The following is a 17,634-nucleotide window of genomic DNA, read 5'->3' on the forward strand; positions in this document are numbered from 1 at the left end:
TTTTATGTAATTATAATTTTTTGCCTGCTCCAGTCATGCTTCAATGATTCCCTATATAATCAACCAAATTTTCCCCCTGAAATGGGGGCATGCCCCCCCCCCCCCCTGGATCTGACTATGGATATTGGGCTGATTTTTTAGGATGTGAGTTAACCATGATGAGATAGAGATCAAGTTTAGGTTTTGTTCCGCTACTCTAGTTTTTGCCAAAATTACAGGCTTTGGACTTTAATAAATTGTTGAAATTCACAGTTATAGAGACTTTTTTTCTAAACATCTTTTGATATTGGGCTTATTTTCAATATGTGAGACTAATATCATGTGTGTCAACATGTGTTGTTGAAATTGCTGATTTTTAAAACTTTTTGAATACATCTAGTTTCATAATAAATATTTAACAGTTTACAATAAACAAACTTATATTAAAACAAATGATAGTCATTACACACTTAATATGTAAAATGTTGACAGTAAAAATGACTTCATGTTATCCATACAACATTCTTTTCTGGAATACTTCTGTAAGCACTGTCTCCAATTGTTGTGAAGTCTGAAAACAAATATGGATTCCTTGAATAATTTGTTAATTTACAGTAAAGAGTATTGTTACAAGAAGGTTCAAAATCTATTTTTACTTAAATATACTAGGATATCTCATCATACACATTCTTAAACGTTGTTTTTTTTTTGCATTTTTATATACCTGGTTTATTCTGAACAGTGCTTTGCCATATATATTCCATCTAGTTTTAATTTTACAATACCCAGTCTTTTAAACAAACTGTACTTATCCAAATATTAACTTTGAGTGTCTATTGTTTTGTATTCACCATAACTATGATCAAAACTTATAGCAGTTTGTTTGTGGCTTTATTTTGTGTCCAGTCCTGTTAAACACAAGTTAAGTTAACATATATTGTGAAGTATTCAGATTATTACCAGAGGGTTGACTTATATTTTTACTTGCTCTGAGTACAACTCTGCAGCATGAAACAGACATTACTAATAGCTTGAGGTTGTCATACAGATTATGGTTAAAGTCCACTGGCATCAATTATACTAAATATTCGGATTTAAAGTCCCACAATTGCTCAAAAGCACCAAATGAAAAAATGAAAAAAATGGAATTAATCCAATATATAAGTGTAAATATAATTCAAAGAATGAGAAATATTGTCATGCATTATTGATTTTGATGAACAACTGGTTGTTTTCCCCACCTTACTTGAGATTGTCTTCTATGGTTTAAACATATTTTATTGTTCAAAATGACAAATGGATCAGACACAAATTTTACAACTTAATAATGTCCTCTCCAAAATTTCTTCTATGATTGGTTACACCAACTATTACTTGGTTTTATCAGAGACTTATATGTCTCTGGTTTTATTTTAGATGAGATATCCTCCAAAAGACCGCCTTTCAGCAATTGGATTAAGAAATATCTCACCTTGCTGTTAGATTGTTTTCTTGACGTTTTAAGACAAGAAGATGGAGGAGTAAATATTGCAGGGTTTTTGATTCGTGGTACTGTACTCAACACATCTAAACTAAAAACGCTGCCACTATCTGGATTGTTAGATCCCACTATATATACCATGTGTATAGGTAAACAGCTTTCTACAACAACAACAACAACAAAAAGAATTTGGATTATTTGCATTCCTATCATACACTACCTTAATATACGTAATACTATAAAAAAACGAATACTATAAAAACAAATCCGCATACTCAGACTTTTTTTTTGCAAATGTTTTATTCTCTAAGCAGTATATTCATTGGACCGCTGGTCGAAAGTCATAAATCAATTGAGACAAAAAAAATCTTGGATACAAACTAAAATTGAGGGAAACACATCAACTATAAGAGGAAAACAACGAAACACCAGAAATACTTCAGTGAACAAAAAACAAACAACAATGCAACACACACATTATGAACTATAAGATAACAACTGCTGTTTTCCTGACTTGGTACAGGACATTTTAAGGAAAAAAATGGTGGGTTGAACCTGGTTTTGTGGCTTTTTAAACCTCACATTTTTATTGCAACGATAAATATAACACTAAAATGATAGCATTACATGATGGGAATACAGTACAAATAAATACAAGAACTTTCGGGACAAATACAAAAAATAAACAATACAATAGTACATTTCGACATGTTAACCACAGAATAAAAACGAACACATAAAACTATAGTGTTTTGACATTTTATCTGTGTTTATATTATCTCCTATCAATTAATGGATAATTTTGATACTGTTCAAGATGATCAGGTTTGTAAAACTAACCAATATAGGATGAAACAAAATTGGTGTGAATGTGACTATTTTTTTTTTGTACTCCTAGATCCAGGAGAGCGATACATAGCATCAAGTATTATCATATAATTCAAAAGATGACATTTTAAAGCCCGGTGGATTTTTGTTAATAGTTTACATAGAAAATTATACAACTAACCTCGTTGGATGGTTCCTCGTACGTTGTTGAAGCTCTCAGATAACGTCAGTATATAAGTGTCCGTGATAATATTATCTCCAACTTTTCCACTGCTCTTTAATATTCCACTGTCTTAAAAACATTAAAATAGCTAAATATTTGCTTTCGATTTAAAAAAATCAAGTTTATTAACTTTTTGAATTATTTTGTTGTTTTGTGTTTTACTTTTTTCTACGCATTAATTTCATGTATGAAGAAATTGAAGACATATATAACTGGACTCTCTACATAACATAAAATTTATTTTACAGACCCTCCGAACATTATGAAATGGCAGGGTGAGAATGACTTATGGGGACTTGCTCTATATACTAGTATAACGGTTTGGGGATAACTTGAAATACAATATTTAAGGTCAAAGGTGAAGGTCATATATATATATAGGTCAATACTGATATTTTGACCCTTACGTAATTGGTTTGCATTAAAGATCACGATCATTGCTGAAGACACTGTTCATCCGTCTTTACTGTTTAAGTTTTGACAATTTAAACATGACTTTCATGGTTGAAAATTTAAAAAAAAATCTATGAATTGTTATAGTAGTCTCAGGTAGACTCAATCCTTCTAAAAAGTACCCCACTGTTTTGACAACTATACATGTAAGTATATAATAACGTAGAAACTTTTAGTTCATCTAAACTTTGACTATAGTCATTAGCTAAGGAGTGGTGCACGTTACAAGTTCAGGAGCGAGAAACTTGAAGGAGTAGAAAAGAAGTTTTTAAGCTTCGTTTCGATACTTAATAGAGGGGGCAATAGGGGTACGTTAACATGTTAACAACACCTCGATTTTGGCAAAAACAGTTAACAACAAATTAAAAAATGCTGATAACAGTTAAAACAGTTACACAAAGGAAAAATCAAAATTGAAAGTCCCTGATCAAATTGCAAAATCAAAAGCTCAAACACATCAAACGAATGGATAACAACTGTCATATTCCTGACTTTGTACAGTAATTTTCTGGTGTAGAAAATGCCTCCAAAACACAAAAAACGGTATTTTTTTTTATGTCATAATTAAATTAAGGATGTAACGCGACTCAAATCACAGTTAACAACACATTGAAAAAGGCCAAAAAAGGTTAACATATAAAGGTATTGCCCCCTCTTAATAAATATCAACAACAGTTTATAATCCTAATAGTAAAACGTTTGTAGGTTTCTGTTGTAGTTAGTTAATTATAATAATGAATGATTGAATATGTTATGCCAACTCCAAGCATATGGTGGCTTTAATATCTGTCCTGGATGTTTGATAAATTATCAATATGTCAGTTTATCATGCTAATAAAAGTTATTTTTGAATTCTTTACCTTGTACGCATTGTCTGGTCATATTCTGATCTATCTTGGATTTTTCACAAGAGCCATCACTATCGATTGCATACTGCATGTTCTAGAAAAGGGTATAATAAAAACAGTTACAATATGCCAGACACGATTATTTTTTTATTTGTATGATATTTCATGATGCTTTTACTAGCTATGCAATAGCCTTTAATTTCCAACTAAAACTGTAGGAATCGCGATAAGTCTAAATTTTAGAGTAAAAGCACACTTAGATTAAACACGAATGTGTCCATATGTACACGGATGCCCCAAACGTACTATCATTTGCTATGTTCAGTGGACCGTGGAATTGAGGTCAAAACACTAATTTGGCATTAAAATTAGAAAGATCATATCAGATAAAATGCGTACTAAGTTTTAAGTTGATTGGACTTCAACTTCATTAGAAACTACCTTGACCAAAAACTTGCCTGAAGCGGGACTGACGGACGAACGGACGCACCAACCAGAACACATATAAATGAGGCATAAAAATACTATCCGCAGAGTAAAAGATTAGAATAAGCCAAACTAAAATAAAACTGACCTTTTTGTAGTCAAATATGTAGGTTTTGTTGAGCGGTTCCGGTTTAGGGATCAATGGACTAATTTCAGTCCCTATAATAGTGTAAAACGCTCTAGAGTTGGTATAGTCGTACGATACGTTTACACTTCCATTGAAATACAGATACAGCGTATTGGAGTCAATGAAAATTTGCATATAATCCAAATACATATGTCCTTCCCATTGGTCTGGAGCACAGCATATTGTTCCATCTACACCGTTATGAACCACCACAGTTCCTAAAGAAATGACCAGTAATAGAAAATGTGAACAAAACGACATTATACGTATGTATTACCCTATCGTAACATTGATAAAGTGTCCGTAGTCCACTCGAGGTTATCGTGTATCTTCTTAAACAATTAGGGAAAAGAGAAAAATGGGTTAAATTTGATAGATTAACCCTAATTCTAGACAAAGTGATAGACCGTAAGTATTTAGATTAATATCTAGATCTGATTAATATACCGGTCGGTTGATGTATACTATTAAATCTTCGATCCTTTAATGGATAAATATGATGATATAGTTTTATAACTATTGCTTAATTTTTGGTCTTTGTAACAATCCGATAACATGCAAATATCCTTTCTGAAAAATCAGCCTTCTTGCGAACTGTTGCGGCAGATTTCAGCCTTCATAGACCGATCCGAGCCCCCTCTTTTTTGGGGAAAAAAATGGTTGATTATTGTAGCCTGTAGCTTGAGAAAATGCTCGATGACCTCTCAATGTTATATTTTATCGGTCGTCCCACTGTCTATATCACTCTATTCAGCTCTTTAAAATATTATTCCGTATCATGTCTTTGTGACGTCAAATACGTTGACCCGGCCTTAATAACTTTGACCCGGACATATCAGCGACGTCATAATGTTTGAACCGACGTTAATAACTTTGACCCGAACTTATCAAGTCATCTTTTGTGTGCTGGTGATCATGAAACAAAGAAAACACTTCTGAAACACGCAAATATAGACCGATAAATCGATTATCAGATTATCTGCATATTGATATTGTAAAATATCAGCTGCTTGACATTATATGAAGGCTTTTTGATCTCGTTCGCTACGCTCACTCGACAAAAAGCTTCATATTATGTCTCGCAGCTGATATTTTACGATATCAACATGCAGATAACCTGATAATCGGTACGTATGCAGATATCTGATATTACGAAGTGTCAGTCTGTCATATGTCCAAGACCTAATTTTTATGGTTCAGTGACTGCTTGAAATAAAAGGAGTGTTTTGTCTTGTGAATTTCTCACTCGATTTATAGGATAACCATATTTGGTATATGGATTCCTTGCAACGTCTACATGTCCATCAAGCAGGGTGACATTACCCTCATTTCCTGGATCAGTGACCAAGGTTAAAGTTACGCGATTGGTCAGTTTCTCAAATACTATAAGCAGTTGGTCAATTATATGTGGTGTATTGGAACAACTGCAATAGGCTTGTCAGTCTGGCAGATGTATCCGAACTTGACCTTGGCTTGGTCTGTTTTTCCGAGTACTATAAGCAAAAGTTAACTATATTTGGAACGACTATGTGAACATGTCAGTATGGCAGGTTTCATCCGACCTAGAACTCATTTTCGTGTTTAATGTAACGGTTATTTTATTCAGCTTGGTCTGTTTTTCCGAGTACTACACGCAATAGTTTCAACTATAATTGGTGTATGGAATGACTATAATGTGTACATGTCAGTCTGGCAGGTTTCATTTGACCTCGACTTTATTTTTATGGTTTGGTCTGGTCTATTTTTAAATTACTACAAGCAAAAAGTTAAACATATATATAGTGTATAGAATGGTTGAAAGATGTGTCTAGTAGGTATGACCTTGGGCTCATTTGTCAATGTTCAATTTTTTTTTAATTACCATGACCAATAGGTCAATTACAGTTTGAGTATAAAAAAAAACTAAGGTATATATGCATCTCACCTCAGTTTCTGCGATGCTATTAAACCATTTGAAGATTTTCAACACGGAGGATCCGTAATATAACTAGGTTAGGTTAACTCTTATGACATGTAAAACACTAGGTTGGGTTAACTCTGATGACATGTAAAACCAAATCTTTGAAAAGAGACAACACAAAGGCCACTTTTATGCCCCCGAATGATTTTGACAGAGAAATTTCACATTTTATAACTTTGGAGATGAGATAACTCTAAAATAGTGTAAGGATAAGGATGGACTGAGTTATCTCTTAGATAAGGTGAGCTAAATGGACAATTGGCTTCAGATTCATAAACTTTACCTACCAACATCAGCGCCAATGAATTTTCTCTTTGGCATCCAACTTTCTGTTTTCTGGTCTGTGGCTCCGTTCGTTCGTGCTTTTGGTCAAGGTAGTTTTTGATGAAGCTTGAAGTTCAATCAACTTGAAACTTAGTACACTTGTTGCTTATGATATGATCTTTCCAATTTTAAAGCCAAATTAGACTTTTGGCCCCAATTTCACGGTCCACTGAACATAGAAAATGAAAGTGGGAGTTTCATGTTAAAAGATTTTGGTCAAGGTAGTTTTTAATGAAGCTGAAGTTCAATCAACTTGAAACTTAGTACACTTGTTGCTATGATATGATCTAATTTTAAAGCCAAATTCGACTTTTGGACCGAATTTCACGGTCCACAGATCATAGAAAATGAAAGTGGGAGTTTCAGGTTAAAGTTTTTGATGAAGCTGAAGTCCAATCAACTTGAAACTTAGTACTGTTGCTTATGAAATGATTTTTCTAATTAGCCAAATTAGACTTTTGACCCCATTTTCGCGGTCCACTGAACATAGGAAATGAAAGTGGGAGTTTCAGGTTAAAGTTTTTGGTCAAGGTGGTTTTTGATAAAATTGAAACTTAGTACACATGTTCTTTATAGTATTATCTTTCTAATTTTAATGCCAAATTAGATTATTACATGTACCCAATTTCCGTGTCCATGGAGCATGGAAAGGGAATGTGCGAGTGGGGCATCCCTGTACTTTGGACACATTCTTGTTATATATGCATTGATTTGGTAATTGTTGAAGGCTTCAAAGTAACTTGTTATATGTCCACACAATTCTCCTTGTATAGGTCTTACAGGCAATAATTCATGTTAAGTTTCCATAAAACGACACTGGAAAATTCTATTTTTATGGCAAAATTAAAGGAGAAAAGTGTGTTCATGACCAGTTCTGCGAAATTTATGTCATAATTAAGGGAAGATGTATAAAACAGTATGAGGAAATTAGTGAATAAAATAAGAGTGAAGATACCAAAAAGTGCATCCAAACTGCAGGGAGAAATTGGCAATATTACAAAAAGAGAGATAATGGAGAGAAAAGGACGGACCCACAATCCTTTGACCATTGTCAGTCGATATTTTCAAAGACCATAACCCCTGTACAAATTTTGTAACCATGTTTCCTTTACTTATTCATTGGATGTATATTTTTGTACTAGCCTTGCTAGGACTTTTTTAACATGGTAAGGTAAAACACTCAACTGTTTGCTGTACATGCGTGTTATCCTATATTTTCAAGTCATAGTTGGCATTACCAAATACTCCATGAACTTTTGTAAGAAAGAAGGAAACAATGAATGGACACTGGACATAGGCCCAATCTACAAAAGACCTTATATTAACTCAAGTTAAAAAGGCACTTGCTTGATAAAAACGGGCCCAAGATTTTTTCTTTCATTTCCCTAATACAGGATACAATTCAATAAAAAATTGTGGAATGGACAAATCAACATAAATGAGCAAAATAACAAAACTCCATAGCAATATCAGAAGCTCAAACACATCAAATGAATGGAAACCTGTCATATTCCAGACTAGGTACAGAAGCTCAAACACATCAAATGAATGGAAAACCCGTCATATTCCAGACTAGGTACATTAGCTCAAACACATCAACTGAATGGAAACCTGTCATATTCCAGACTAGGTACATTAGCTCAAACACATCAACTGAATGGAAACCTGTCATATTCCAGACTATGTACAGAAGCTCAAACACATCAAATGAATGGAAACCCGTCATATTCCAGACTATGTACAGAAGCTCAAACACATCAAATGAATGGAAACCTGTCATATTCCAGACTATGTACAGAAGCTCAAACACATCAAATGAATGGAAACCCGTCATATTCCAGACTAGGTACATTAGCTCAAACACATCAACTGAATGGAAACCTGTCATATTCCAGACTATGTACAGAAGCTTAAACACATCAAATGAATGGAAACCCGTCATATTCCAGACTATGTACAGAAGCTTAAACACATCAAATGAATGGAAACCCGTCATATTCCAGACTATGTACAGAAGCTCAAACACATCAAATGAATGGAAACCTGTCATATTCCAGACTATGTACAGAAGCTCAAACACATCAAATGAATGGAAACCTGTCATATTCCAGACTAGGTACATTAGCTCAAACACATCAACTGAATGGAAACCTGTCATATTCCAGACTATGTACAGAAGCTTAAACACATCAAATGAATGGAAACCCGTCATATTCCAGACTATGTACAGAAGCTCAAACACATCAAATGAATGGAAACCCGTCATATTCCAGACTAGGAACATTAGCTCAAACACATCAAATGAATGGAAACCTGTCATATTCCAGACTATGTACAGAAGCTTAAACACATCAAATGAATGGAAACCTGTCATATTCCAGACTAGGTATAGGTGGATTATAAACCTGTTTCACAACTACATGTAACTAAACCTTACACTTCTACAATAATTGCATAGAATTCTATTATATTGACAACAATTTGGTCTTTATCACTTTATTAATTGAGACGTGGGAAAATGTTCATTTAATCCTCATCTTCAACAGCAGCTCCACCTTGTCCTTTCTTCATGTTCTTCCTCTTTGCACGGCCTGGAAAAAAAATTAGATTTTTATTTGATTTATAACAATAATAATGTTTCAAGGATCAAGTTTTATACATTGACAGTACCATGTTTGATGCTAGAGGAGCAGTTTCCCTTAGAAATATTTTAACTCAACAAAATCATTCATGAATGTGGTCTCTTCTTTCATTATCTAGCTGCAGAATCCCACCTCTTCAGGTGTGATTTTTCATGTAATTTTTTCTTTCTTTCAATTTTACAGCAAAACCAATATGCATGATGTACATATTCTTTACAATATTTTTAATTTAACAAACTGTATAAATTCAAGTAGTTTGAGAGGTACAAAATGACAAAATAAATAAATAAAACAGTGGACACCATCCTTGAAAGGAAGAATCTGCATTTTTTTTACCTGGACGTCCACCACCGTATGGTGATCTGAGTGAAAAGTCAATGTGTTTCTGAGAGTCCAATCTGACAATGTAAGATGGTATGTTGACTACTTGTTTTCTTACTCTGTAATGTAAAATACATGATTTAAATGATAAGTTTAAACTTAACACACAGAGCAAGCAAGATATTATCTGATACTGCTTTTCTAGCATGAATATTTTTTTTGTAATTAAGGATTCAAATTAGAATTAAGTTTAATTTTTTTACTAATGAAATTTAAATTTTTTGATAGATTACCAAGTCCTGTTTTAATGATGTTTTGTATTGACACACAGACTGGATTCAAATTGCATTGTCTGTAACTTTCACATTAATCAACATATTGAAGGAAGAAAATATAAAATGAAATTGATGAAGAATGATATGTGCTGTCAAAAATATGTTTTCTACATACATTCTTCAAAGATCCACATCAGACATAGAGATTTAATTTCTCCAGTGGCCTGATGCGTCATATCAATGAGTCACCAATGTAGATTTACGATAGACTTGGAGCATTTAGCTCCAGTGGCCTATTGTGTTTGGAATGAACTAAGAATCTGGTTTTGCCATCCAATGACTCAAACAGTTTTATGCAACAGCTTCTGTAACAATATAGACATGGAGGAAAGTATCACTCCAGTGGCCTATTGTGTAATGCATAATACATCTATGGCTTTCTACAAACACAAATTAACATGAATAATGTAAGTAAAAAATACCAACTTGACAAATAAATACTGTATGGTGTTAAGGCTATGTAATGTATGTATTTTTAGTTTATATTACAGTGTACTCTTTCAGTTTAGTTCCAAGTTCTTCATTTATTGGTATTTCACATATTGCATATTCTTTAGCTCTAAATTCTTTTAAAAAATACTGAATCATGAATAGAAAAGTTTCATCTTCGAAAATGAATACACTTATCTCTTGATTTTTTTCTTCTTCATCATTTGAAATTACCTGATGTGTCTCTGTCTGATAAGAACACGGGCATGATGAATACTCTTGGCCAATCCAAGTTTAAATACTTGTGTCTGGAGACGTCTTTCCAAGAAATCTTCAAGTCTCAAACCCAACACGTAATCGAGCTTCATTTTGGATTCCTCAAGTACTCCAATACGTACAAGACGTCGTAGTAATGCATTACCTGTAGAATAAGACATTTATTTGCAATGATGAATCCTGAACATTTATATACAATTTAATATATTGTAAAGAGGCATGAATTATTGAACAATGCAAGACAATATTTCTGGTGAGATGCTGCACACAAGGTTACTTATAAATCCATTCTTTAGTCAACACATTAGGTTTTTTTTGACAACACATTAAGTGATTAGCTGTTTGCCTATTAAGGTTCCACTAAAGTCAAAATATAGGACACTTCATAAACATGTAAACTTTGTCTGTATTTTTTAACCTATAATGAAGAAAATAAAAAACTATTGGAACATATGTTCATTCAAACATACTACACATATACACTGTGAAAATTGTAAATAAACTTCAAATTGTTATGTTGTGGCCAAACCGGTTTTAGGGGTGAACACTTAATTTTCCAAAAAATCTGGAGGCTTGCGAGATGACTTAATTTGTTTTAAATTGGTATGAATGCATATTGTAACATATAATGCAGTACAAGCTAGTGTTGATTTTTAAAAAAGGTATTGATTTACGAGTTTCAGTTAGTTGCACGTGTCTAAGTGAACGAATACCAAAGGTACATTACAGAAATTGGACAAAAATGTCATTGAAACATATTTTTTTGACAAATAAACACTAGCTTGTACTGCATTACATGTGACAGTATTCGTCTATACCAATTTTAAACAAAATAAGTCATCTCACAGGCCTCCAGATTTTTTGAAAAATTTAGTGTTCATCCCCAAAACCGGTTTGGCCACAACGTAAAAATTTCAAGTTTATTTACAATTTTCACAGTGTGAATATGTTAAGTATGTTTAAATGAACATATGTTCCCATAGTGTAGGACTTTATTCATTATAGGTTGAAAAATACAGGCAAAATTTATATATTTCTGTAGTGTCCTATATTTTGACTTTAGTGGAACCTTAAACTTATTTCAGATAACCATTAGTTGTATTTCATAACATTTCATAGTGACAGCCAGAACAACTTAACTGAATCAGTGTTCACTCCAGAGTCTTTGAGCTAAGCATCACAACTCTTTAAAAGGTCAAGAGATAAGAAAAAAGTCAATTTATAATCATATAGAAATATTAAACACTAGCTAATACAGTTTAGTTCAACTATGTCATAAAAAAAAAATATTATACATTTTTTACCTTCAAATAAACGCTTAGGTTCCTTCTCATCAAGTGTGAGCAATTCTCTGGCTGCAGTTCTGATTTTGGCCAAAGTGAACTTCACCCGCCATACCTCTCTTTTGTTTCTCAATCCATATTCTCCGATAAGTTTTAACTCCTGGTCTAAACGCTCCTTTTCAAAGGGACGTCTAGGAGTTGTGAAAGTCTTCGACTGTACCAACGGCACTCGCGGCATGATTTATACCTGAAAAAGAAATATAATTTGTTTCATTTAAAACTTTAATTAGATTAATAGCAAAGCTTTGCAACTTTAATTTATGCTTCAATGATACCTCTGGTTTGATCTATAATTTTATAAATTACATCTACTAGCAAATTAATTTTGCTGTTTTAATAGGACATGTAAAGCATTATTTGTGAGTATATAAAATAAAACATTTATTTCTAGCAATAATTCCCATAAAATTTGACCAATCAGAAACAGATGTAGAATATAAAGAGAGAGGGAAAGTTAACTTTTACTGTGAACTGACTGTGCAATGTCGACGTCGTTAAAGACTTCCATTTGTTATTTTACTGTGTTATAAATTTTACAATCTGCTGTCAATAATTATACTGTATCCATAAGGTTTCATCCATAATTACGGATGACAAACTAACTTGGCGAGGCCCGCTACAAATGGTCGGACAACCAATGTAGGCACGCCATACACCATTGTCATTGATAAGATACATCAATAAGATTTATGGCATAATGATGTAGTAGGGTTGACAAGCGAGAAATATAATTTAACACAATCAAATAATTACTAAATATGATTTGGAGTACCCATCCGATCTTGCAGTATCAGGTTCGTTCGCGCCCAATTCTAAATAAAATTCCAGTTGAATAATTAAAATTAATTGTTGTTTTAAATTGATTTGATGTAAATACTGCATGTTTTTAGCTTGGTATGAGTAAAAACATTGAAGATATTAAATGAAAAACACAAAAGATTTTATTAAACAGGCCCTTTGATCTGAAACAATGAAACAAAAAATCATAGCAATGCACTAACCAAAACAGGTTATCATGGTCCCTCTTCAATTTGAAACAATGAAATAAAAGTTAGCAATACACTTAAGGTAGATACATGGTATACCGCCATCTTGGATTGAACAATCACAGTAAAAAATCGGTCTAGTTATTTGCCTAAATCTGCAAATTTGGAGACAGATTTGCAATTTGATGGTTAGACTGTTTAATAATATAAAGAAAACTTGGCAATTTATTGTATAATCCAAAATAATTAAACAAATATCATTTTATTTTGCTTTTTGAATAATTTTTTTCAAATGAGCCATTTAAGGGAAGATAACTCTTTTAGTAAAAAATTTATACTGGACAGATAGGGAATTTTTTTCTTTTTACTTGTAGCAAGAAAACAAGTTCGGTGACACCATTTTTTCTTTTTATTTTCTTAAAACATATTACAAAACCTATCTTTTCACAATTTATTTCAAAATTCTATCTCATAGATTATTTTTTATGCACACAATTGTGTTTTTCCATTAACAATCTAACCAAATTTAGGCAATTTTCAACGACTCATAGCTTGAAAAATAACACGGTGACCCCTACTTTTTATTATATTTTTGAAAAGAGCATATTAAAATCTTCATTCTGGCTAAGTATAAGAAAATTCTGTCTCAAAAAAGATTTACTTATGATCTACCTTAACCAAAACAAGATTAAGATTTATTAAACACAAACCAACACGTGGTCTCACTTTAATTTAGGGCAATCACAACAAATATACTTATAGGAATACACTTGCCAAAACTTGATTATAAATTTATTAAACACAACACCAATAAAAATTTGGCGCGAACGTGTAGGGTGCGAAAGTGAAAGGGGGCGAACGTGATAGAGTGCGATCATGAATGGGCGCGAACGGACCCGGATTCCGATCTTGCGATCAACATTTTCCAACTGCACGTGGTAAAATTAGTACGATATTGTAAATACAACCTTTTTTGACACATATTAATGATGAACCGTATGGAAGAATTTGTTGATGTAAGCACGACTTCACGTAAACAGGTTATGAAACGTAAAAAAGGGGGAGGGTCAAGATCCCAAAAAAGATAGGTTTGACCCATGACATGTATATGTCATATTTATATTAGTCAATTTATCTTACAAAACTAATCGTATGTAGTCTCTCCTTGTATATTTACTACTTTGGCAATAAGAAATAGTGTAAAAACGAAATAAAATTGCGAGGAACTCTTCGCCACGTGCTTACCCTGTGCTGGTGCGATGTGAAAAGGACCGGAAGAGAAAGCGTATTAATTAATTCCTAAAATATTTGTGAGAAAAAATGTAGTTGTAGCAGAATAATATTTTCTTAATCATTTAGTAAAAGAACAAATATTTCATAAAATCCAACATTCCAAAAAGAACCACAATGGTTACATATAGCATTTAAATTGTGCACTATTTTTTATTACGTGAAACGGTTAAGCCGGTGAATATACAAAAACAATCCATCATTCCAAATCCATCACTCAAATACAAGTTCTCACTATTAAAACAATTCGCAAGGCGCTGTTCGTAAAATATATAAATTCACAATGATTATAGCATCAATTCAAAGATACATTGGCAGTGCAAAAGGCAAAAAATATATCGTAGGCCTAGATTTATGTTGTTGTTAGATTTGTCATTTAATACTTCAGTCCAAGGATTTGTATCCTTGATTAAAAAAAAATCATGCTTTATGACTTTTCTGTGATTAGTTGATTTGGATAAGAGATTTCATTTATATGTTTATGTGTTATGAATGATAATGTATTGTGTATTATTGTCATTATGTCCCGTCAGGGACACTTAATTTGAAAATAAAGAACTTTGAACTTTGAACTTTTACTATGTAAATCATCGATTTCTGTTATCAATTATTAGCTTATTCTCAAATGATTTATGCAACACAATTAATGCATTCTTAATCCTTTTGCACCGGATTAAAATTATCTATTCTTTCATTTTTTTTCCATTCATTTTTATTTATATTTATGAATTTTGAAGATGCACGAACAGCATTTTTTTCAATTTACAATTTTTGGTAAAATTCATAAGTTCCTTACCTTAAATATATGTAGGCTAACTGCATATAAATATTAACTTTACACTGTTTCATTTCTTTTTTACTAGCATATCTTTACACTTTCCATTTCTATGTAGCAACATTACAGCAGCGCCTTCATACAGTTTATATATCTCCCATTAACGCACCGCGGGTAAATTAGCACGTTGTGATTGGTTTAACGCCGTCACGTGGTGACCCCCTACGGATTCGTAAAAAAGGGGGGGGGGGTGTTCGTAAATTTCATAGGGGGTTCATGACGTCACGTCTACTGTTAATGGTGACGTAATCTATTAATATTGATGTGTTTTATTGTTTATTTTTCTACAAAACGCAGCAGAAAAAGGCCAGCGTGCGATAATTTCGTTATACAGTTAATTGCTGCCCCCTACGGACCAAAGTGAAACGATAGCAGTGATGACACAGATGTGTCAAGCATAGTGGAGCCGTTGAAGAAAAAGGACGAGAGGTCCAAATTACATACATGTACAGACAAATAAAACCTAGAGAGATTTTATATATATTTCATGTGAAATGACAATGAGCATGATGAACGTAGTTAGGTCGTTGTATATACTAGGACAACTTTCGTCAAAGTTTTCAGGCTTCTATGAAAGGGAATGATTTAATATTTTTTCTGCAGCTTGATAATGCTCGGTGTACCGAGTAAGCAACTTTCTGATCTTCCATGTCGCCACTTCCTGTTTTCCGATAGATTGAAATTTTACAACACTCATTGCACAGGCAAAATTTTCGATAAAGTATTCTTGGCTCCCATTGATGGCAATGATTTGTTTTTTGGTCTACAGCTTGAAAAGATTGAGGCTACCTGTTTGCCAATTTTTGAAATACAAAATTCTTTTTAAAAGGAATACCTTAATTTTATGTAGTTTCCTTGACTTGAGTAAAAAAGAATGATCAGTTATACTCTAGTATACATGATACATTAATCATTTGCATACATCGACACTAGACCAGCTAGACCCGGTATTAGTTTAGGAACAATTTGCGTCTAATAACTTACTTGCTCATATTGACTCAAATTAGACCTTATAGGGGGTAAAATGATATCTAAAAATGAAAAAATGTAAACCAAAATTGGTAGATAATTGAATTTCTTTTTGGAGTTATTGCCCTTTATACATTGGTGTTTATGAGCTAAACTTCGGAGTTTTGGTATCATCTTGAAAGAACAAAGAATACAGAAAATATATAACAGCAAAACGTATAAGCAAGCACATTCAGATCTTTGTCATTGGTCGTAAATTTTGCGGTGTCTGCTTCAGCTATTTCATTTTGATAATTGGGTAAGGGGCTTCGGGATTTGTCAAATGATACCGTACCTTGGGACTGAAGAACAAACATCTTTTATTTAAATCGAATCAATAGTTAGAGAAATAGTTTGACCAAAATGTTTTTTAAAATGTAAACGTACAAACAGGAATCTTAAAATTAAAAATCCGTTTATTAATTGTAGGTTTTACTGACGTGTACACGGCATTCGGATATTTTAGAAAAAAATTACCAAGTTCTTGTTATGTCCGATAAGCATTGACAAGAAACCTCGAGTATTGACAGAGAAGGAGGTGATCCTAAGTCGACGAATTTCTCAATGTCCTTTTTTAGTACTGCATAGCCAAACAGTTCTTTTTCTTTGTCAGATTTTTTTTTTTTAATATAGAAATCGACAAGGATAGAAGATCATGATATTAAGTTCCAGCCCCTAACGTCTTGCCTTCTTTGTAACATATTTGTTTGTTTTAAAGTGATTAAGATTATAACACAATGTTGACTGCTGTACCCCTATTTTGACATTTTTACCTATTATGCCTGTTTCTTTTCTACACGCATCGTTGTCAATCTAAGGGAATTTGATGCGACTGTCATACAAGTCAGAGGTTTTGCTAGCTATCAAACCTGGATCAATAGACACCATTTTCTAGATAAGAAAATGTCTGTACCAAGTCAGGAATATGACAGTTGTTATTCATTCGTCACTGTGTGTGAGCATTGATTGGGGACTTTCAGTTTTGAATTTTCCTTGGAGTTCAGTATTCTTGTGATTTTACTTTTTACATGCATATGTAGTTGAAATGATGAGCTAGGACCAGTTCTCTAATTTAATCATAAACTAAAAATATAAAAAGAAAGGTAGGTCTAGTATCATACACAATGAAAACGGTTTCAATTAACTCCATCTCAATTTCCGTTTGCATGCATCTTTTGTTTGACATAAGTTTGAACTATTGAATTTATAGTTTCATTGGTATGGGTAGCCAGTTCACTGTGGATATTTGAAGACTCATTTGGACTGAGTTGTTGATTATAAATTAACGCGGATTCAAGTGAGGTTGTAACCTTAATTTTATCGTCAGTTTTACTGTCAAATGTCGTTGTTTCTCTCCGGGTTTACGGCTTTTTCCGCAGGTAAAAACTGGTCACTTTGATATAATCATGATCGAGAGCTAAATTAAAATGCCGTAAAACAAAAAAAAAAAAAAAAAAAAAA

At 32.8% G+C, this 17,634-nt stretch overlaps 2 protein-coding genes across 2 annotated transcripts; both read right to left on the minus strand.

Moving 5' to 3' along the window:
- Positions 1-2: 2 nt before the first annotated feature.
- On the minus strand, positions 3-5,168 carry LOC139489588 (ependymin-related protein 1-like). Its single transcript, XM_071276165.1, has 5 exons — positions 4,386-5,168; positions 3,824-3,905; positions 2,469-2,579; positions 1,451-1,620; positions 3-550 (listed from the first exon to the last, which is right to left on the minus strand). The coding sequence occupies exons 1-5, from the start codon at positions 4,683-4,685 to the stop codon at positions 488-490; spliced, it is 726 nt and encodes a 241-aa protein (XP_071132266.1). The 5' UTR covers positions 4,686-5,168; the 3' UTR covers positions 3-487.
- Positions 5,169-9,188: 4,020 nt separating this feature from the next.
- Positions 9,189-14,410, minus strand: LOC139489589 (small ribosomal subunit protein uS4). Its single transcript, XM_071276167.1, has 5 exons — positions 14,286-14,410; positions 12,016-12,241; positions 10,670-10,856; positions 9,687-9,790; positions 9,189-9,299 (listed from the first exon to the last, which is right to left on the minus strand). Exons 2-5 carry the CDS (start codon positions 12,230-12,232, stop codon positions 9,235-9,237), a joined length of 573 nt encoding a protein of 190 aa, XP_071132268.1. The 5' UTR covers positions 12,233-12,241; positions 14,286-14,410; the 3' UTR covers positions 9,189-9,234.
- Positions 14,411-17,634: the final 3,224 nt, after the last annotated feature.

The sequence above is a fragment of the Mytilus edulis genome, chromosome 9 (assembly GCF_963676685.1).
Source record: "Mytilus edulis chromosome 9, xbMytEdul2.2, whole genome shotgun sequence".
NCBI lineage: Eukaryota > Metazoa > Mollusca > Bivalvia > Mytilida > Mytilidae > Mytilus > Mytilus edulis.